This window comes from Sminthopsis crassicaudata, chromosome 4, assembly GCF_048593235.1.
Source record: "Sminthopsis crassicaudata isolate SCR6 chromosome 4, ASM4859323v1, whole genome shotgun sequence".
NCBI lineage: Eukaryota > Metazoa > Chordata > Mammalia > Dasyuromorphia > Dasyuridae > Sminthopsis > Sminthopsis crassicaudata.
The window spans coordinates 220263844-220286055 of NC_133620.1; the positions used below are offsets into that span (position 1 = coordinate 220263844).

General features: G+C 33.6%; 1 protein-coding gene across 5 annotated transcripts in view; it reads left to right on the top strand.

The window, feature by feature from the left end:
* MAP3K7 (mitogen-activated protein kinase kinase kinase 7) overlaps window positions 1-17546 on the top strand; it is a 75600-nt gene extending 58054 nt beyond the window's left edge. For all 5 annotated transcript variants that reach the window (XM_074310283.1, XM_074310284.1, XM_074310285.1 and 2 more), the window contains 4 exons: window positions 3587-3692; window positions 10857-10918; window positions 11618-11733; window positions 14140-17546. In XM_074310283.1, coding sequence (XP_074166384.1) covers window positions 3587-3692; window positions 10857-10918; window positions 11618-11733; window positions 14140-14320 — 465 coding nt within the window. In that variant the 3' untranslated portion in view covers window positions 14321-17546. The remainder of the gene's footprint in view (window positions 1-3586; window positions 3693-10856; window positions 10919-11617; window positions 11734-14139) is intronic.
* Window positions 17547-22212: the final 4666 nt, after the last annotated feature.

Below are 22212 nucleotides of genomic sequence, written 5' to 3' on the forward strand. Positions count from 1 at the left end.
TTTTGAGGTTAAACCTCTGGGTTAATAATCTCACTTCTGACACATAAGGTCTTTGGCCCTGGGTAAGTAAGTTCCTTAAGGTCCCAGGGTCCACAGACAACTTTCCCAGCACTAAATTGCAAACAGGGGTAGAGCTGCATTGGTGAAGAAAACTCTTCCTTGAAGACAGAATGTTTTAGTTGAAATGTGTAAATTTATACAAATAATGTGTGTTGTTTTTCCCACAAGATGGAGAAAATATGGCCATGTCATCCCAATCCCTAAATTTTACTGTTTGGTTAACTTGTAATGAAACTATTGTTCTCAGGGCAGCTAGGTGGCGCAGTAGATAGAGCACCAGCCCTGAAGTCAGAACTACCTGAGTTCAAATCTGGCCTCAGACATTTAAAACACTTCCTAGCTTTGTGATCCTGGGAAAGTCACTTAACCCCAATTGTCTTAAGAAAAGGAAAAAACAAACAAACAAAAAAAGAAACTATTGTCTTCCTCACTTCTCTAATCACATTATATGTGGTTGGAATGTTTATTAATATTTCATGGGTTTGTTTTTTTTTGTTTGTTTTGTTTTTTTTACTTGTATACTTCTACATCATAAGAGATAACTCAAGGGTTTTTCTAGATTCAGAGAACTGCAACTGAACCTATTAAATAGCATAGTAGTTAGAGCACTAGGCCTGGAATCAGGAAGAACTAAATTCAAATCCAGCCTTGCATAAATTTACAAGCTGTGTGAATTTGAACAAATCATCATTTATCTAGATTTCCTCTACTATATAATGGGGGTAGCAATAGCATCTACCTCTCTGGATTGTAAGGATCAAGTGAGATGAAGTTTATAAAACACTTAGCATACCTGGCAAAAAGTAGGTACTAATATAAGTAATAGCTATTTTTATTTTTATATTTTATGCATTTATATATTATTGAAACCATTCTATTTTATAGATGAGGAAATTGAGATTTAGAGATGTTAAATGAATTTTCCAAGGTTACATAGTTAACAAATGACCAAGCTGTTTGGATCATCTTAAATGGTAGCACTGGGAAAAATTTAGTAACTTGAGAAATATATCTCCAGTTTTAAAGTGAGACATAAAAATCAAAAGTCATCATTTATATCCTTAAATAACTCCTAATTTCTTTTTATACACCTAGAGATTTGATCCTGGGCAAAGTAACTGGTTTAAAAAAAAAATTTAGCTGGCTATGCTAATTATTTCTACAATTTAAATTTGGTTTAGTATTTTTTGCCACCTTAAACTGCTGTGTGGTGTTTCTGTGCTCCATTAAATACTTGTCTCGTTCATTCCCAATGGTAAATTAAATTATCTACCATGTTAGTCAAGTACTCGGTTTTTAAATATTTTAGATGTTTTGTAGTCTTTTTGTACTATTTTTAAAGTTTCTGATATTGTGAAAACTAATGTGGGTTTTTTTTAAATTGTTTCATTTAAAAATTATTCAAATTTAAGAACAAACCAATTAGATTTTCAAATTAAAGATTAAATAAATGTCAAATTTATCATTTATAAAACTTGCCTTTCACTTTTAAAATGGGAAGTTATTCTGAGTTTTGATTTGTTTTATTCAAAGTTTACTGTTAGCTTTTATATGTAACACATTGTATCAACATGATGTTATTCACTGAGTAATGTATCTTTTCAAATACAAACTATACTTTGGTGATTTATGGAGGGGGTTTAACTTTTCATAACCTTTCCTGTGGTCTTAAATTAGTAAAGACAAAATTGGAAACTGGTGATAAAAATATCAGCTTCATTCCCTAGTTTCATAGATGCAAGGAACTCTGAAAAACAACTGTGTGGATAATGTGAAAGAGAAAGGACCTGAGGCAAATGACAAGTTTAAAATAATTCCTAAATAGGAGTATATTTTCAAAAGGAACTTAAACTTCAGAAGTATAGTGGTTAAGTGTTGAATTGTAGCATTATTAGCTTTACTAGTTAAACTTCAGAAGTATAGTGGTTAAATGTTGAATTGTAGGATTATTAGCTTTACTAGATTTTGTAGAGGGCCACAGATAGTGGGGGAACTCTGGGTGAGGTATAAGACCCTTCAGCCCAGAGGGAACCTGCTAACAATGTCTGGTTCAGCTCCCCATCTCCCCTAAGGGCTCTTGGCCTTCCTGAGAAGTCAGGGGACAGTGTTGTAATTGAAGCAGAGTGATACCAGGTGGCAAAACTACATACAATAGCAAGTTGCTTGTGGTCCCACATGTGCAGTATTGCTTTGAATATATATATATATATATATATATAAAGGTATATAAGGGTGAAAGATCTTGAAATAAACAGACTCCATATTTTAATCATCCTCAGGGAGTCTCGCCTCATCACTCCTTCACTAAGATGGTATGTTTTAACCACCCCGGCATGGGAGCTGTAGAAAAGCATGGTACATTTTGTCACCCTGGCTTGGGGGCTCTAGAAAGCATAGTAAGTTTTGTCACCCCAACTTGGGGCTCTAGAAAGCAGGACACAACAAGGTTTGATCATTTTAAGAGTACTCTACATTTTCATCCACTCACTTATTTTCATCAGAATATTTTCTGAACCTCCTTTTGGGTTTTTTCACTTTGTTTCAATTAAGCTTACTATCTCGTACATTTTTATTCATCATGGGTCACAAATAATTTATTCCTGTTTTTTCTCCTCTTTATAAATTCTATAATGTAAATTAGATTCATTCTTAATACTTTTTTGAGCAGTTGCCAGACTTCTCTAGAACCATGAAATTAGTTAATAACCATAGAAAGAAAGAAAAAGGAAGGAGAGAGACACAGAGAGAGAGAGAGAGAAGCAGAGAAGCATTGAAAAATTGATACATTCCCTATTAGTCAGTAAGACTTGTAATTAAAACTAAGCAAGACTTGGAATGTATTTCAGAATACTTAGACTTGGATTTGTTAGGAACATTTTTTTCAGAGAGGGGAAACAAATTAGGAGATGCTACCAGAAATAACTAAAGCTATTATGTTTTATTAATTTAAGGTAACAGAGTACACTGGAAAGAGCATTAGATTTGAAGTAGGAGCTATTGGATTCTGAAATTTGCTCTGTCATTCATTACCTTTGTGATTTGGGTTAAGTTAGTTAACCTCTCTTAGGCCTCAATCTTCTCATTTGTAAAATAAGGGGGTTTGATTAGTTGACCTTTAAGGTCTCTTCCAGCCCTGAATCTGGACTGCTGTGAACTTGAGGTAAACCATATGTAACATGCTAATGCATCACAAATTTATTGTTGAGATAAAATATGCCTTTCTGTTTTAGATTTTCCAGTCTATCGATATTTGTGTTGGACCAAAAACCTCATAAATCATTATATTTTCTTCACCTACCTGCATTCTTTTTTGTTCTACCTGTTTTGAACTATTTCAGGTACACACTTCAAGCAAAAGAAATAACTCTTATTTTTCTTAGCACTTTTGTAAAACTCAATATTCAATCATATTTCTTTGAATAGTAATTTGAATGAAATTGTTATAATATCCTTTTTTCAGAATCATGATGGTTTGTTGTTCTCCCCCCCCCCCCCCCCCCCCCATCTTTCATTTCTTCAAATACAGGTGAGTAGTAGGTCATCCAGTCCTAGTGTCAGAATGATCACTACCTCAGGACCAACATCTGAAAAGCCAGCAAGAAGCCATCCCTGGACCCCTGATGATTCCACAGGTGATTTTTTTTTTTTTAATAGTCTGTCTATATAAGGGCCCTCTTTTACGTTTATATTAGTCACTTATTTAGTGTCTGTGCCAAGTACTTTGCTAAGAAGTGGGCATACAAAAAGAATCAAATGAGAGTCCCTGTATTCAGAAAATTTACAGTCTAACAAGCAAACAGATATTTACAACAAAACAAATAGAAAGATAGAATGCATTAAGTTTAAGAGGAATTGGGAAAGGCTTTCTGTAGAAGCTGGATTTAAAGGAAACCAGTAGGCACAGATGATCAGGGAGAGCATTCCAGAACTGGGGGTCATTCAGAAAAAAAAAATGTTCAGAGCCAAAGTAGTTCCTTTATTATCAGGTGGCAAGAAGGCCAGTAACATTGGATGAAAGAATACGTGATAGGGAGTAAAGAAAGTGTAAGAAGACTGGAAAGCTAGGAGGAGTCTAAATTATAAAGGGCTTTGAATACCAAACAGAGCCTTTTGTATTTGATGTGGAGCAATAGGGTGCCAAGGGAATTTATTAAATAGAGTATATTACATGATTGGACCTGTACTTAGCTGCCCAGAAGCTGAATTTAAAAGGGGAGAGACAAAATAGACAGATTCACTAGCAGGCTATTGCAGTAGTCCAAGCTTGAGATGATGAGGGCCTGTATCTAGGTGGCAGTATCAGAGGTGACAAAGGAGTATATTTGAAAGATGTTGCAAAGATGAAACCAACAGGCCTTAGCAACAGATTGGATGGTGGGAGGTTGAGAGATAGTGAGAAGTTAAGAATGATTCTAGGTTGTGAGCTTGAAGAAGGAGGATGTTGCTCTCTACAATAATAAGAAAGTTAGGAATTAGGGAAAGTTTAGGGGAAAAGATGAATCTCAATTATTACAATCTTTTCAAAAGCAAGGTAATTTTTAAAGTGTTAAAAGTAGCCAGTGGGATTATATACCTCATTAATATTACATGGAAAAATTGAATTTGTGAATGCAGGCTTGTTTTGAGGTTTGGCTGTTTTTCCTGATAAGAGGCATCTAATTTGAGGAAAAAGTATTGAGTGGTGGTTGGGTGTTTTTTTTTTGGGGGGGGGGGTTGGTTTTTGTTTTTGTTTTGTTTTTTATTTTTTTTGTTTCCAGGGAAAAAGATCATTCAGATAATATGTATATGTGGTTTTTCCTTTCTCGTCACACTTCTCCTTGATGGCAGTAAAGAACCAGGACCACTTAATTAGCTAATTTATATGCTAAACTAATATAGTCTAGGAAAAAAAGAAGAAAGATCATCTAGACTCTTACCTGCAAGGCTATACTTTAAATAGTGCCATGAGTAGAGTGCTGAAGTTGCAGTCAAGAAGACCTACATTCAAATTCTGCCTCTGATACTTGATACTGTGTAACTATGGGAAAAGTCTCTTAGCGTCCTTGAGCCTGCTTTCCTTATTTGTAAAGAGAGGGTAGGGTGTTGGCTTTTTTCAGGTACCTTTTAGCTCAGAATATGATGATTACAATCCTACCAAAAAAAGATATTTCCTTTCGTGGTCATGAATCCTGAATCCAGCCTAAAGTGGATAGCTAATTTAGTACAACTTGAGATATATCTAATAGAATATACTCTTATAGGCTTCAAGAAATCCTGTCCCACCATGAGCACATTCACAAATATAAGCTATAAAAATTAATGTGTCATATTGGACTCCAAAATGATGAAGTAACTTCATTAAAAAAAAAAAAAACCCTCTAAAATCATATGAGAATCATAACTAAGCTAACTGTGACCTAAGGCAAAGAAGATGTATTTCAGAGTGTTCTGGAATATCATTATCAGCATTTTAGACTTTTTTTTTTTTTTTTTTTTGGAGGCTGGGGTTAAGTGACTTGCCTAGGGTCACACAGCTAGGAAGTGTTAAGTGTCTGAGACCAGATTTGAACTCGAGTCCTCCTGAATTCAAGGCTGGTGCTCTATCCACTATGCCACCTAGCTGCCCCCTAAGCATTTTAAAGTGAAGAACAATAATAAGAATGTTAATATCCTTAACTAGAGTGTTGTACAGTTTTCAGAAGTTTGGTGTACATTTGTAGCCCTGTCATTTCTAATAAGGAAATAAACAGCTTAAGTGGCATAGCACTAGAAATGGTACTGGTTTTGGGAGTCGGAATACCTGGAATGGAATTCCATCTGCCATTTTCTTATATCTGGGTGACCTCTGGAGACTTCTTTCCTTTTTTTGAGTTTCATTTTCCTCACCTTTAAAATAAAAGGATTAAACCATGTGACCTCTATGGTTACTTCCCGCCTTAAATCTGTGAGGTTCAGTGCCCTTAGAGAATTTAGACCATTTAAAAATTTATGTGAGATCATATTTTGTATATGTTAAATGGGAGCTGGTAAATCACAAGTACATTTCCATTCATCTTTATAGAAGTAAACCACTATTCATATATGGTAAAAGATACTTGGCCTGCTTTAGACATGTTTATAATTTAATTAAAAGCAAACTGGGCCACTTCTCTTCCCATGTGTGTCATGTAGGATAGCACTATATTTAGCAATGGGCGTGCTCACTTGTTTTAGTTAGTTTAAATTTAGTGGCAGTTTCTTCACTCTTAGCGGAATATAGCCCAAGATGGTCCAATACATTTACCACTAACTAGATGTGCCAAATTTATCACCAACTTGTGGCAAAGTGATGCTCCCTCAACTTCCAGCAATGGTAGGGAAACTAGAAAGCATGGGTTTCATATGGTTACAAATTCTAACTCTACTTCCTCAGACCTCAGGTAAAGAACTTTCTCCTTACTATCAGTATATCTCATAAGAACTAAGACCTAGGAGCAGGCAAATTAAGGTTCTGAGTAGAATTTGGCACATAATACCTGATAAATTTTAATAGAATTTTTTTTTTATAAATGCCTGTTGTATATACCAGAAAATATCTCTAAATACACACAAAGTTCTATGATGTAAGTTAACATTTATTACAGTTGAATTTCAGAAGCTCCTCCAGTGGCAGGTAACAATAATTATAGTTTTTTTGTTATATTGTAGGCAATTCAATTTTCATATCTTATCCAGAGCTCACAAATTCTTTGTCCTGCAATACTGATCTTTGATCCCAATTTTGACATCCAACTTAACCTTGTTTCCCTTTCCAGCCTGAACCAACACTCAGCTTGACAACCACGTTCCAGATTATAAATTTATAATAAAGTATTAGGATTCTGCTAGACAAAATTTATTTATTATTTGGGTTTTTTTCCTCAGTTCTCTTGCCTATACTATCAGAGATAACTGATGATAATAAAAAATCAGACTTAGGTCAAAAGAAATTAAATTTCACTAATATCAACTAGATTGCAATTATCTTATTGATATTTTATAAATGTAGTATTATAGTCTTAATTTTGGTCAAGATCATTGCCAAGCATTAAATAAATATTGTAAAATCTTGTGAATTCAGAATGCTAAGTTGGAATTTATAATTGTCACAATGTTAAAGTTTGTCTTTATAAAAATAGGGCTTATACAGCAAGCCAATAGTAATAAGCAGGATGGCAAGTCATAAGGATGAGATTTTTTTTTAATTATTATTTTTTAATTGAGGGACATTGATCTTCAGGGGAAAATGTCAGGTCACAGAAGGAAAAAAGAAAATTAATTAGGTTATTTTTGCAAGAGAGAAACATTATCTTTTTCATTTAGGAAGGGAGAATAAGCTGTTCTTTTTGATAGATGCAGCAAATAAAGAACCCTGTATTAACCCCTAATTAAGTTGAAGGAAGTGGAAGAAAAAAACTGAAAAAAACAAAAGATATAAAGAAGAATGAAAGACAGTTCTGAGACAGAGATGAAGAGATATAAAGAAAAAAAAATGTTCATTACTCCCTTAGGCAATTCAGTTAATGCAGAAAGACAAAACATAGCCTCTAAGTTAAAATTTATTTGGAGGGACCAAGGCAAATCATGTTTGTCATTGTACAGTCAGGTTTTAATGTTATGACATAGACAGTGAGTGTTACAGGAATTCGATCAGAGAAAGGAGATACTGAAAGTTGAAAAGAAAGAAATCGAGTAAAAGCATAAAAATGAAAATGATAAGTTTCATTTAAGAACCTCCTGTATACAGAGTCCTGTGACATAAATTTAAGAAATTTAAGAGGAAGAAATCAAGTAAAAGCACAAAGACAAAATTGATAGGTTTCATTTAAGTATCTCCTATATACAGAATCCTGTCCTAAAGGAGATGTTAGGTTTAGAGAGCTGTAGTAAACAATATGATTTAACAAATGCATTAGTAGCAAAACAAGGTACTCCTGAAGGTCTGAATCTGAATGAAATGAGAGAACAGGATTCAGGGAAGGTCTTCATACTTAAAAGTCAGGAAATAATGAGATCCAAGTTGTGGGTTGAGGGATTAGTATTAGTGAGGAAAAAGGATGCTCATCCTGTTAACACAGGAAAGAATGGATGCGAAGAGCCTGAGGTTTGGGGAATGGAGGATTTCAAGGAAGTTTATTTAAGCTTGCTCCAGCATTCTCATTGAACAGTTTTGATTTCTGCTGTAAATATGGAAGTTGGAGACTCAGTGGAATTGGGGGAGGGTTAAGGGTGCAGGAGGCAAGGAAAGTCAAAAGAAAGAGAAAAGGTTTTGAATGGTCAGTATAAGGAGTCAGATAAAGATAGAAGGAATCTGGAGACACAACAAAAGATTCCCACTGAAGTTTATGTTCCAATAAATTTTTAAATCAGCCTGATTTCTATACTTTAAATTCTCCAGTAAAGTTCATAAGCCCCTAAGCAAAGCAGGGGGAAAAAATTATATAAGGATGGTAACCCAGAGAGCAAGTTTTTCAGATCAACATGACAGGTGATTTTTGTGGTTACAACCACTAAAACATTAAAGTGACTGATTGTTATCAAGGCCAGATGGATTAAAGCCAAGTTGTGAACTGAGAGGTGACAAAAGGATCCCAGAAAGCTTGGTAAGACCTAGATTTTACTGTAATTGTGTTTGGAAGTAATTCACCTAATGAGTTGAGGTCTCATATTTAACCAAACTAGTTGTTACCAAATTAGGGTAGGAAAATGTTGTTGATATTGAAAAGATTGAATTGTGATGTGATTAGAAGGGTCATAAGGATGAATACTGAAATCCCTGAGAGTGACAATGAATGGGTTGGAGGAAAAAGATTATCAAATAACTACTGAGGTCAATAAGAAAATTGAAAAGGTGACTTGGAGATAGGCAGATAATAAAATTAAAGATAAGGAAAAAGATTGTGGAAGAGAGCCTGGCTAGAATAGAGTACCAGTTAGAGAGCCACAACAAATTAAATTGGATACGTGGACAGGCTTGAAAAGCAGACAGAGGATTTGAACTTGCTATAGTAAGCAGTAGAGAGACCAATACGTTCATGAAATAACTTAACTATTATTGAGACTATTTAGAGTAGGCACTGAAACTGTGATTTCAGTAGTAATGGAGATCCCAAGTGAGGAAACTTGCCTCTATCAATGGTGATGGGGAACTCAGAGGCTTAGTTGCCCAGAGAAGAGGTAACAAACTTATTAACTTATGAGGCCGATAAAGCTTCCAGTGCTATTAAAATCAGATTAAAATGTAATCAGGGAATGTCATGACAGTGTTAATTTAAGGTTTCCTAAATCAATATGTAATCAGGAGGGGGAACCATTTTTGGTTTGAGTTCGATACCACTATTCCAGAGAATTAGATACTGTGACTTGCCCAGGGTCACACAGCCAGACTAACAGGCAGGATTTGAACTCAGTTTCCTGGCATTGAAGCTAACTCTTTACCTAGGTACACCACTATTTGATTCTGACTGTTTATTGTATTATTGAAAACTAAAAATGTTTTGCTTGTACAACTGTAGGCGTGATTGAAATACTTCTTGCCCAACAGGAAGGCAAATCAGCCAGTTGAAACTGAGCTCTAGGTCTCAAGTTCCCCATGCCTGGGCTAAATATGTTAAGTAGATATTCAAAACAACTGTTTGGTTCAAGTACTCAAGCATTTTATAAACATAGCCTAATTATTCAGATCTTTTTACTAAAGCAACCTCCTTGGAGACCTTTGCAAATCAGTAATACTTTGTTAGTCCATTTCTACAGACTGGATGTACATAAAATGAATTAAATAACTTTTTTTTAAGGATTCTAAAAAAATTAAGCTAATACAGACTGCCTTTCTTTTCCTTCAGTTTCCCTTCTCCTAGTCTTTTCTCTTTCCCTTCTTCCCCCAATTTAGTCTGAATTTGATCATTGAAAAATGGATTGCACATGAAACCTATAAAGTGATTGATCGCAGCTAAAAAACTAAAGATAATAGGGAAACAAGATGGAATATAGCAGGAAGCAGCAAATTAGGAGATCACTGAGCCATCAACCTATCTATATAGATTTAATATTATGTCTCAGCTATGCTTGTGGCCTTGGCTTCATTTCTAGCATTTCTTGGAAAGTACTTATCAGTAAAATGTTAGCAGCTCATCATTTTTTTTCTCTGATAACAGGTAAGGAAGAAGAATAGAAAATGCTGTTATAATGTCTAATGTCACTCCACCATACTTTCAACAGTACATTGTCTGTTTTAGCAGAATTGACTAAAAGATTAAAGCAGCCAAATCTACAGATTAGGTCACTGTGTAAGACACAGATTAAGTCACTGTGTAAGACACAGACTTAAGTAAACTTGATATTAAAAATTTAAAAACAAACAAACAAACAAACAAGATTGTTCTAGGTAAGACTTGTTTGTACCAGAGTTTAAAGAATCCAGTTTTCAAGTCTCTACCAAAAGAGAGAATCTTTTGAATTGTGTCAAGTTCTGTTTCATTTAGGTGAAGTGGTTCCATCCAGGCCATTTAATTTAATGCTAAAGTATCAGAGCATGGTTTAAAAAAAAAAAAAAAAATTGATAAATCTACATCTCATTTTACTTAACATTTATATAAACAACTTATTAGTTATTCTATAAAGACCACATTCTAGAATGACCATTCTATAATAACTCTAATTTTTTATTTAATCTTTTTGGATAATTCTTGATATTATTACGTTATTTCATTGGAAAATAAAGCATGCTTCTCAGTTTCCTTGTGTAATTATCTCTGTCACAGTTTTGTTTTTTTTTTTTAATGTGAATGCTTGAATTCTAGATACCAATGGATCAGATAACTCCATCCCAATGGCCTATCTTACACTGGATCACCAATTACAGGTAATATGTTTCCTTGCTGAATATTCTTTAGCTTTAATTCTGTACTCTTACTAAAAAGAATTTCTCTTTAGAGATGACAACTATATTATTGACCTGTTTTTGCTTTTGAATAAAGTTACAACAAATTACTTTTTAATTTGGGTAATCAGATGAGAAATATTAGGATTGATATGTTCTTATATTTCATTATTCATTTGAAAGAACTATTAAGTCTTTTTTTCACAACTGTTTAGCATAACATTTTTATTCTTTAAGATCAGAACATTAAAGCTTGAGTTATGTGAGTTACTTTATTATTTGACACTCTGCAACCTATTTTGATGTTAATGGTGGCAGAATATATAAATAATAACAAGGTTCAGTGCCCCTGCATGTGATTATGTGAGCTATAAACATCTTTTTGTATAATACAAGTAATTTGGCAACCTGAAATTTAATACCCTTCGCTAAGAGAGCTTTAGTCATGGTTCTGTGTAACAAAGAAAGTGTTAAAACATCAAGTGTAAATTTAAGTTCTGAGTTAACCCTGGCAAGAGTACACTGAGATTTTCCAGGACATGGTTTAGCACTTATTTTTAAAAGCTTACTGGTTTGTGCAACCTGGTACTGGATAAATATATTACAGTCACAGTCCAACTAGCTAGATTAGATAATGAGATTTCATTTGATTATGTTTTAACATGTCTGATTTATTTTCAGCCACTAGCACCTTGTCCAAACTCCAAAGAATCCATGGCTGTGTTTGAACAGCATTGTAAAATGGCTCAAGAATATATGAAAGTTCAGACAGAAATAGCATTACTCTTGCAGAGAAAGTAAGTAAACTCTTTATCAACCTTGTCAATTTTCATGCAGAGAGATTTTTAACATGTTTTTAATATATATTAAAAGTTTAGGTTTACATTTTTTGCAAAAATGAAGCCCTTGTTTTGCTTGTGTGTGCATGTGCACATGTGCTAATGCGCGCGCACGCGCGCACACACACACACACACACACACACACACACACACACATATATGCCAGTTTTAGTATTAAGGGAAATATACCAGTGCTGGCACAACTTTGTTTCCTGTACTTGCAAATTTTAAAGTTAAAATGCAACTGAAAGAATCACATAAAAAAGGTTTCCTTCTGTAAATAAACCATTTCAAATGACTCAAACTTATCATTTTATTATTATTACTAGAATGAGGATCATGATTTTTAGAACCAGATTTGTGAGTTTATTATAATAAGGAACTCCTGGGGAGAAATTACTTCTTTTAATACAGATCAGTATCTACACTGTGACTTTATTGTCTTAGAAAATTTCATAAGACAGCGCTATCAAACACAAATAGAAATAGAAGACACTGAATTATACATAAGCATTCCTGAGGGTACACATTGCCTTAGAAAATAAGAACTTGATATTATCTTAAGTTCTATTGTATTTTTACTTATTGTGTTAAATATTTCCAAATTATATTTTAATCTGGTTTACACCTCTTAAAGAAGTGTTTTTGGCTGCATGTTGGACTGAGAGATTAAATAACTTCCCCAGATCACACAGCTAGTATGAGTTAGAGACAAGTTTTTTTTTTAACACAGGTATTCTCATTCCAAAGCTATCATCTCTCTATACACTATACTACAATGACTCTCCTTCATTCTGTTATTTTAGAAGTATAATATTCACAGAAATGTTTTTATAAAAGCAAGATGAGAGAGTCATATTCTGAAATTACAGTTTGCCCTTAAGTATACTTGTTAAACCCAAATCAAGTTCAGTTTGCATAGTCTATCTTTTGTACTACTTTTCCACTTTAGATATTTTTACAATTCTATTCCTCTTAGTCTTTGATTTGACTCTTAGGAAATACATATTTATTCATGACCAAATTGGTGCTGGTGATGGTCACTAAAAAAAAAAAAAATCCTAGACAAAGAAATATGCTCAGAATTAGTGTTCATTGTCTCAATTTTGGCATAGAAATAAATTGAAAACTGAAGGATACTATCTTAGTGAAATGAAGTAATTTGTTATTAGTTACTTGTAACTTGTTGATTTGAGGTTTGGGCCTCTGAATTTTAATAAATTATTATTATATAATAAATATTTATTACCTGTGGCATATTAGACTGGTAGAATTGTTATAAGAAAAAATATTTAAAGGAAGTATTTCCAGTTGAAAGTGGGATTAGATATGAGATGAACCATTCTAGAAACTTTAATTCAAGATAATGAAACTGCTAGTGTTTATATTTTTGTTGATACTTTTTAAGTTACTAAAATAAGTAAATTTTGCATTCAAGGGAAAACAAATTGAAAAACATTCTAAACAAGGAAGGCAAAATATTTCACCAGTTCTTAAATACTTAATGTTTTCATTTTTCATTCTTTTTTTAAAAAATTATTTTGCATGAGAATTTTATTATAATTATTCTCCTCTCTGCCAAAACACAGTTCTGAAATATTCATTTTATAAGTTAACACTAAAATTTCTCAATTTAAAAAAAAACTGAAAAACTAGTTCTCTAAGTAGAGCTCTGCTAAGGTCTATGATTAGGTCTTTTCTGAAAATATACAGAATTAAGTAATATAATCCAAATGTGTTATTATAAAGGGCTTACATGTAATAATCCAGAGCATGCCCAGTGTTTACAGCAAAGTAGTATATTCTAATTCAGGAAAGTATGTTAGTATCTATTTCAATTAAATAGCTGGAACTGTCTTATCTACATCTTTGGATGAGCTGCATATAGTTAAATATGATGGTGATATCATAGCATGAATGTTAAAGTAGAATTTGAATGATAAAACCAAGCATCTTATCCTTTTCCCCTCCAGTGCTTCAAGAAATAACCTTTCCCTGGCCAGTTTTTCCCTGACTGGAAAAAAAAGAGAATTGATCATACATAATATTCTTATTTTTGTTTATGTTTTACCGTTGTGGCTCATTTTTACCATCTCTAAATCCTCTAATTGTAGGAAAAAAGTTATTTTAAAAAGGATTATGTTATTTATGTAGTTATTTTAGGATTATGAAATGGTAAAATATATAGAAGATACTTTTTATTCCAGTACATTATGGTTATATTAATTGAACAGTGTTCTTGGCATACATGATGGTAGGCCAAAATTAAAGTTTTAATTGCTTGAACTACCTGTTAGCAGCAAAAACTATATAAATTCTTCTATCATAATTAACATTATATTATTATGTGGTATCATTTTTAGGCAAGAACTAGTAGCAGAATTGGACCAGGATGAAAAAGACCAGCAAAATACATCTCGTCTGGTACAAGAACATAAAAAGCTTTTAGATGAAAACAAAAGTCTTTCTACATACTACCAGCAATGCAAAAAACAACTAGAAGTCATCAGAAGTCAACAACAAAAGCGGCAAGGCACTTCATGATTCCCTGGGATCTTGGATTTGAAAGCCTTGCCCAGAAAGACTTTATTTTTTGTGGGGGAGGGAGAACATTAATACTTATAATTCATGAGTGTTAGCTTCTTGATATGTTCTGAATGCCTATTCCCTATATTTGCTGCATTTGTTACATCATTTATTTTCTTATTCTTCTGGTGGACATGCAGTTCAACAGTCCTGTTGAACAACGTGGGACATCTGTAACTTGAATAAGCAGCAGAACTCAGCATTAAGGCAGATACAGTGAACCATTACAGTGCATGCATGCTTATTGTGTCAAGGCTAGCCTGACAGAAAGAGGACATGGGTTAAAATGGCTGCTATATGCAAGATCTTCTTGATTTTCATATTAGGTTGTTACCTCAGTATGAACAAAACAATAACTTTAGAGAATAGTTTTGTTCTTGTATTTCATCTCAAGCAAATTTAAAATGTCACTTTTAGATGAAAAGATGCATTGTCCCAAGTTTAAAGACAAAGTGCTGTCTTCAAATAATTGGCGATACCTTGCAGAGACATTTGACCCATAGGCATGTTGTAAAATGGGAAGGCAATCTGATGCCAACACCCTTGCCTTAGTGATTTTCTTCCATAAGATTTTTGGAGGTAAGTAAGCAACTATTGCTTCATTTTAGCAAAGGAGCAATTTGGCGTTGCCTTACTGAACTATGATTTGATGGCAATATAGTAAGCATGACGTCTCTCTCTTTTTAAAATGTTTTTAATTAAGTATGATAGTGTGTATGTATGGGTTGAAACTGTAGAACTTTTGTGCCTCTCATATCTCTTAAGTGAAACTATAAAAAGCTAAAGAAAATGATCTTAAATGATCATTCCTTCCATAATATTTATCTGGTTTTATACTACATGTTTTAAAAACAGTGGAAAAAGAAGCAGTATTCCTCAGAGATTCAATGAGTTGTTCTGACTTGAAAGATCTGGACTTGATAGAGAAAAGGAATCCACTAAATGAGAAATAAAAGTTCAAAAATCAAGAGAGTCAAGATAGGAAGTAAAGCAGCATCAAGTCATTAAGCACTCTATATTCCACTGATGAGTGAGGCTTGCTCCAAGCAAGCCTTTTCTAGAATGAATGCCAGCCCACCGCCTTCCTGCCTAAAGAGAAGAGCAGCCATACTTCATCAGCTACAAATGAAATAATTGTGTGAGTGTGAATGTGTGTATCATTGACTGCCCACAATCATGTGGATAGAAATAACTTTAAAGTAGTAATAAAAGATCATGGAGCACTTAGAATTTCAGTAGCCTAATAATGTCTTTTTGTCTGACATTAAAATCAGTCCCAGTGGATAAGATAATCTAAAATTTTGAAAGCTTTTTATATTTTCTGACAAATTTTTTTAAAGAACAGGCTGCTGTTTCATCAAAATGCCAAAAAAGATGATTGAAACTTTTATTGGGAGTGTTTAATACTTTGGCTGTATTTCAGATGATCATTTAGTCTGAATATCAGAACTATTGATTAAAATGAGTCATAAAAAGGACATTTTTTCTTCCATTTTCTCTTTCCATTAAGCTTCATGATATGTGTTTGTGTGTGTACATGTGTGTTTATATGCACAGGCATTTATTTGTATGTGTTTGAAAGAGAGAGAATAGATATTATAAAGATGAAGGATGATTTGTTATTAAAGACTAATTTTCAGCTTAAATCTGTTATTGGGAGATCTCTGGAAGCTAATTTTCATTTTTTTAAATAAAGGGAGGGTTATCATTCTCAAATAATTTGATTAGCTAGCTGAAACTGATATTGGGATCAACTTAAGGGCACACATATTTATAGCAAAATGTAATTGGCAGAGAAAATAACTGTAGAATTATGAATAGCACAGTTATCCAAAGCATTGCTGCTTTCACGCATCTGTCAATCTACTGAAATGGACTCAGTCCATCATCAGTGATTTTCATAACATGTTTCAGAGCATGATGCATAGCAGCATGGATGTGAAGGCATGATTTCACCTGCATCCTTAATAATTGCACATGTCAGATCATATCTCAGGATATCAATTGGTTATTGCTGTATCTCAGTGCTACCCACATAATAAAGAGGAAATAGAAGGTTTTTAGCTTATATGAAGGTCATGCTAGTTTGAGGACATGGTACATAGTTCAAATGGCCATTTAGAGCAGTTGCTTCTTTGTTTACAGTCAACTCATTTTTAAGTACTGTAGTTCTCCTATACATTGAGTGAAATTCAACTTGTTTAGTTCTTAAGTAGTTTGTAATGCCAGTCTAAAGTTATGTGTGTTTATTTTTCGTTATTTTTTTTTTAAACAAGGGAGTAAAGACAATGACTAATTATCCTTCTTAATGGAGGACAGGGATAGATGGCGTGAATCATTTGAATCCCTAGGTAGTCTCCAAAGTTCATGTTAACCAGTCTTTTTCAACACACTCTTACTTCAAACTCCCAAACAGAGTTTTATCAAGAAGCCAAACTTAATTAATTCTACTTTTTACCTTCTTGCCTTGACCATCATAGATGGGTGGGGTTGAAAAGGAAGGAAAGTAACCAACTAATCAACTCTTGATTACTAAAAGTTGGTTCTATTTATATAACATTTGCCTACCTTAAAAAGACCTGTGAAGAAAAATATTTTGTTCCTTTAAAATCTATGCAGTAGCAATGACTTTTTTGAGTCAAACAAAAATCAACCACCAGTATTTTCCTTATAGCAACATTAGCATGTTCAGAAGGCTTTTGTTATACAGTTGTTTACAAATGTTGTACTTGTTTTTTGTTTTGTTTTGTTTAAATATTTTGGCGTGCTGATTATTTTTCATGTTACCATTATGTTCCTAATTAAAGTTATCCCTTCATATATTCATAGAGGTAAAGCATCTATTTTTTTCTCTTCCTCACATCCTTTTTAAAATTCTGACTTTCACTTCTTGTATTCTGCCTTGCCTTAAAAAGGTAATGAATTCTATTTGTCATTCAGAATGTTTATGTAAGATATTGTGTAATGCCAGTATGCTTCTGTATTCTTTGTGATTCTAACCTCCCCAAAATGCTTTTTTTTAGATTTATTTTTGTTTTTAATGAAAAATTGAAGATTGTAATTCAAAACTTGTATATAAAATGGTATTTGATTTCATATGATATAGGAATGAGCTGTGTGGCTTCCTGCTGCAACAGTGTATTTACCTTACATAAAATCTAATAAAAACTGAAAATTTTCAGTATCTTTGTAATACCCCTATGCTAACTAATTTATTGTTTAGAGAAATTCTTTTTGGGGGTAGAGACTTGAAACTATTATTTAGATTGCCTGTTCTAGTTCAACACTTTTAAATCAACGGATTATATCTTTTTAATACCCTTTGTGAATCATGAGTAATGATTCACTGTTTTGTCTTATGATCATGTTCTTAATAGGAAAACTGCTTTTCTCTGTCATCAGATGTTTTCCTAAACTTTTCAACAAATGTAGTTATAACACTCATCCCATTTTCTCCTAATTCCTTCACCTGTCCTTCCCTTGTAATATATTTACACTTCTTACATTTTTATCTGTATCTTTTTCTTCCTCTACCTCATACATTCTTACAATACTTCCCATCTTTAGCAAATCCCTTCAGAGTGGCCTCTTGGCTATTTGGGATAACAACATCTTGGTCTTCAATGTTGAACAGCTGCACCCTTCAGAAATCACTTCAAGTTACTTTTACTCTTTTAGGTGAAACTTCTCCCTGTATCATACATGAGAATGTGTGCATATGTGAACACACACAGCAGATCTGCTACTAAATTAATATATTGATTATGAATGACAAGCTTTTGCACTAAATGATGATGAAATGCTGTAATTAGAAGATACTGGGACATCACCTTTTAAGTTTCTAAATATTCTGTGTTTAAAAAAAGGCAGGGATTTTAAAATGAAATTCTTCCTTTTTAGTAATTTAAAATTTTTTAAAATAATTTAAAAATAATTAGTGTCTCTTAAAAAAGACATTTTGCCACAAGATACAGGCATGTTTATAAGACCTAGTAGTTCATATGGAAACTAGGTATTTTATAAATATCTGAGGATATTTAAAATAATTTAGTCCTTGATTCTGTAAAGCATAGAATCACAGGATATTTTTTGAGCATTTCCTTATTGGAAATCATTTTGTTTATTCCTTCATTTTACAGGTGAGGAAACTGAGGTCCAAAGAGATTTTGTGCAGGTAAGTTTGTTAATGACAAACCTGTAACTAGAACCCTGGTGTCCTGACTCCCAATGAAGTATAAGTTCTTAATATTTTTTGATTTTGATGTGCTACACAAAAGTTAATTAAACCCCATCTTATATTAAGGTAAGTACACGTCATATTTTTGACCACAGAAATGTAAAATTTGTGCTACAGTGCAAGTTTCCTGGTAGAGAGTAATAAATTAATTCAACAAGCATCTAAGTGCCTGTCTATTCTATCCAGAGTCCCTGTGCTAGGTATGAAGGATACAGAGTTCAAATAAGATAAACCTTGACCTCATGGAACCTGCAGTCTTGTAGGCAAAAACAATTATGATGTGCAATATTATTCACATAAATATAGATAGATGTTTAACATTTATTAGAGAGTGGCAAAGCCAGTGGTCCTCAAACTTTTTAAATAGGGGGCCAGTTCATTGTCCCTCAGACTGTTGGAGGGCTGGACTATAGTAAAAACAAAAACTCACACTCTGTCTCCCCTCAGCCCATTTGCCATAACCCAGTGGGCCGCATCTGGCCCAAGGGCCATAGTTTGAGAACCCCTGGGCAAAGCATTATCAAGATTAATAGAGGGTATTAAATAATAATTTATAAGAACTTAGAGCTAGAAAGGATATTTGAATTTTCATTGCACAATTAAGAAAGCAGACCCAAAAGAGTAACCTAGCAGATTAGAATGGTAGTTACCAGCTCATTTGAATCTATATTTTCTGAATCTGAATTCAGCACTTCTACACCATGGCCTCCTTCTGGTTGAATAGAAAGAATTAACTGATTTTCACTTTGATTGCTTTTGCTAATCATTACAACTAGATGTGTCGAATATAGAGCTCATAACACTCCCAAGTACAGCCTGAGCCAGATTAAAATATTGGAAAACATTTATTAAAATACAACAAAACAATGTTAATATATGGCTTTCTAAGTCATTGTGTGTAAGGATTCTTATGTGCAATTTAGTAGTGTCCATTTCAGTTTTTTTAATTCTGTCCTATTGGCACTTCATTCTAGGCATAAAAAAACTGGTACATCATTCAGAATTTTTATGTTCAAAGAGAGCTACTGCTTTCAAGGACTTATTTGTTATAGGGCAATTCTGTAGCATCAGGACTGAATCTGTTCATTTGGCTCTTCACCCCACTCCAACCTCCCTCAACCCATGCTACAAACCAACATCTGAAATTTGATGTCTTTCTAGCAGTAATTTAATTTAGAGGAGTAGTTCTTGAGCTTCTCAATTTTGCTCATCCACAAGAGAAAGGGACTCCAGATCCTTTTATTCTCATCTTCTAGCCTGGCCAGCCTCTTCTTGTGACCTTTACAGACTTGAAGAGCTGAGACCCAGGCTGACCTTATAGACTTGTAAAAGTAGGTCAAGCCTATCTGGGTCTCAGCCAGCCATATAGGACTTTCAGATATTTTGTAAGCCACTTCTCACTTAAGCATGTTACAAAATGAGAACTCATTAAACAACTGAATCTAATATCTTAAAATTTGCAAATAAAATGTCTTTATCCTATAATTTTGGTTGATGATAGTGATGGCATATTTTGACAAAATAGTTGCTTTGAAAGCACCATGAAATCACCAAGTTAAGTACTATACATTTGTCTCCCAAAAATCAAAAGAAGTTAACAAGATATAATTGCTTTTCTCAGTTGTGGATTTCTGAGGCATTGTTGTTAAAATAATGACTAAGTTAATGCTTGACTTAATTGGAACCAGATTAAAATTAGGAGAAAGTGAAACCTGAAGGAAATAGCTATGATCTATTTAATATACAGGACTGTGTAGCTATTTTCATTGATAATACTCTCCTAATAGAGTACATCTCAAGATTCTTTCTGGGCCTATCTCTATTCCTCTCTGTTGGTGATCTCAATCAATAGTGTTCATGGGTTCAATTATCTTTATGTAGATGACTTCCAGATAAAGATATAGATCCAACCCTTTTTTTTTCCTGAGCTTCACTTTCACATCAGCAATTCTGTTTTAAAGATTTCCAACTGCATATTTCCATAGGTGTACCCTATTAAACATGCCCCAAGTAATTCACCTTTTTTTTCCTAATTTTCCCACTCAGTTCTGTGTCTTCAGTTATCCCTTAACTTATTATTCTCCCTCATTCTCTGTATCCCATCAGTTGTTGACTCTTGTCAATTCTATCTCCACAATATCTCACACAACTACCAACCTATTCCAGAGCTTCTCACCTATTGTAAAAGCCTCTTAATTGATTTGCCTACTTCAATTAAGCAAATGTTTAATTGAGCTTCCACACAGTTGCCAAAGTAATATTCCCAATGTATAGTCACTAATCCACTCAGCAATGTGGTTCAGTGGATAAAGTGCTGGGTCTTGAGTCAGGAAGAATTGAGTTCACTAAGACTCTGGGCAAGTCACTTAACTTGTGTCTGCTTCCACTTCTATAAAATGAAGACAGTAATAATATTCCTCCCAGGACAGTGAGAATCAAATGATAAAATTATAAAAGTCTTAGCGCTATGTCTGGTACATACCAAGTACTAAATAAGTCAGCTATTATCATTATAATGCACTCATTTCACTATTGCCCCTTACACCAAATTCAAATATCTTCATTTGACATTTAAAGCCCTTCACAATCTAGTGCCTGCCTTCCTTCTCAGACTCATTGCGTTTTCTTTCACACTATTATCCAGCCAAACTGATCTTCTTGCTACTCTTGATACATTACATCTCATCTCCTATATCATCTGTGCTTTATGCACAAGCTTTGCCTCTAATGCACACATCACCTCAACCTCTTTATTTAAATCCCTAGCCTTTTCCAGAGCCCACTTCAAGCACCATTTCCTCTGTGAAGCTTTTCCTGACTCCTCAACTACTGTTTCCTCCAATTATGCCTCTCCCCCCAAATTATCTTATATTTACTTTGCATTTTATGTTTTCTTAATGTGTATGTATCGTTTATCTGAAAATAACAAATTTCTTAAGGGCAAGGGTTGTTTCTTTTTTGTTTTTTACTTTATCTTAGTACTATTGAGGACAGTGCCTAAGAAGTACCAAGAACTTAAATGTTTCTTGATTAATAAATGAGTCCCTGCTCATATTGGTCTATTTTCCATCCAAACTTGCTTGATTGTACTAGAACAGGATATCTCATATCCCACTTTATTAAATCACACTGACAATCAACCATGACTAGAATATTCTTCTGTACATCTGCCCTCATACTACCCTCATTCCTTCAAGGCCAAGCTCAAGCTCCGCTTCCTACAGGAAGCCTTTCCTGATTCCTCCAATTGTTAGTACTATCCCCAATACTCTCCTACACCCACAGTATATTTTGTATATTTTGTATTTATTATTCTGTTTTCATGTTGTTTTCCTTCAGTAGAATCTAAGTTCTTTGAGGTCAGAGACTTTTGTTTTTCTTTTTATTCCCTAACTTAATACTGTGCCTGACATAGAGGTATTCAATAAATGCTTACTGACTCAATTATCATTTGCTTTGTCTAGAGCACTAGGAAAGATAAATATCTAGTTTAAATAAAAACATGGTTCCTGCCATCTAGTAGCTTGTCATTCAGTTCTTGATAATAAAGAATTAGAATTTGAGAATTGGAAAACATCTCAAAAACCATCTAGTCCAACCTATACATAAAAGG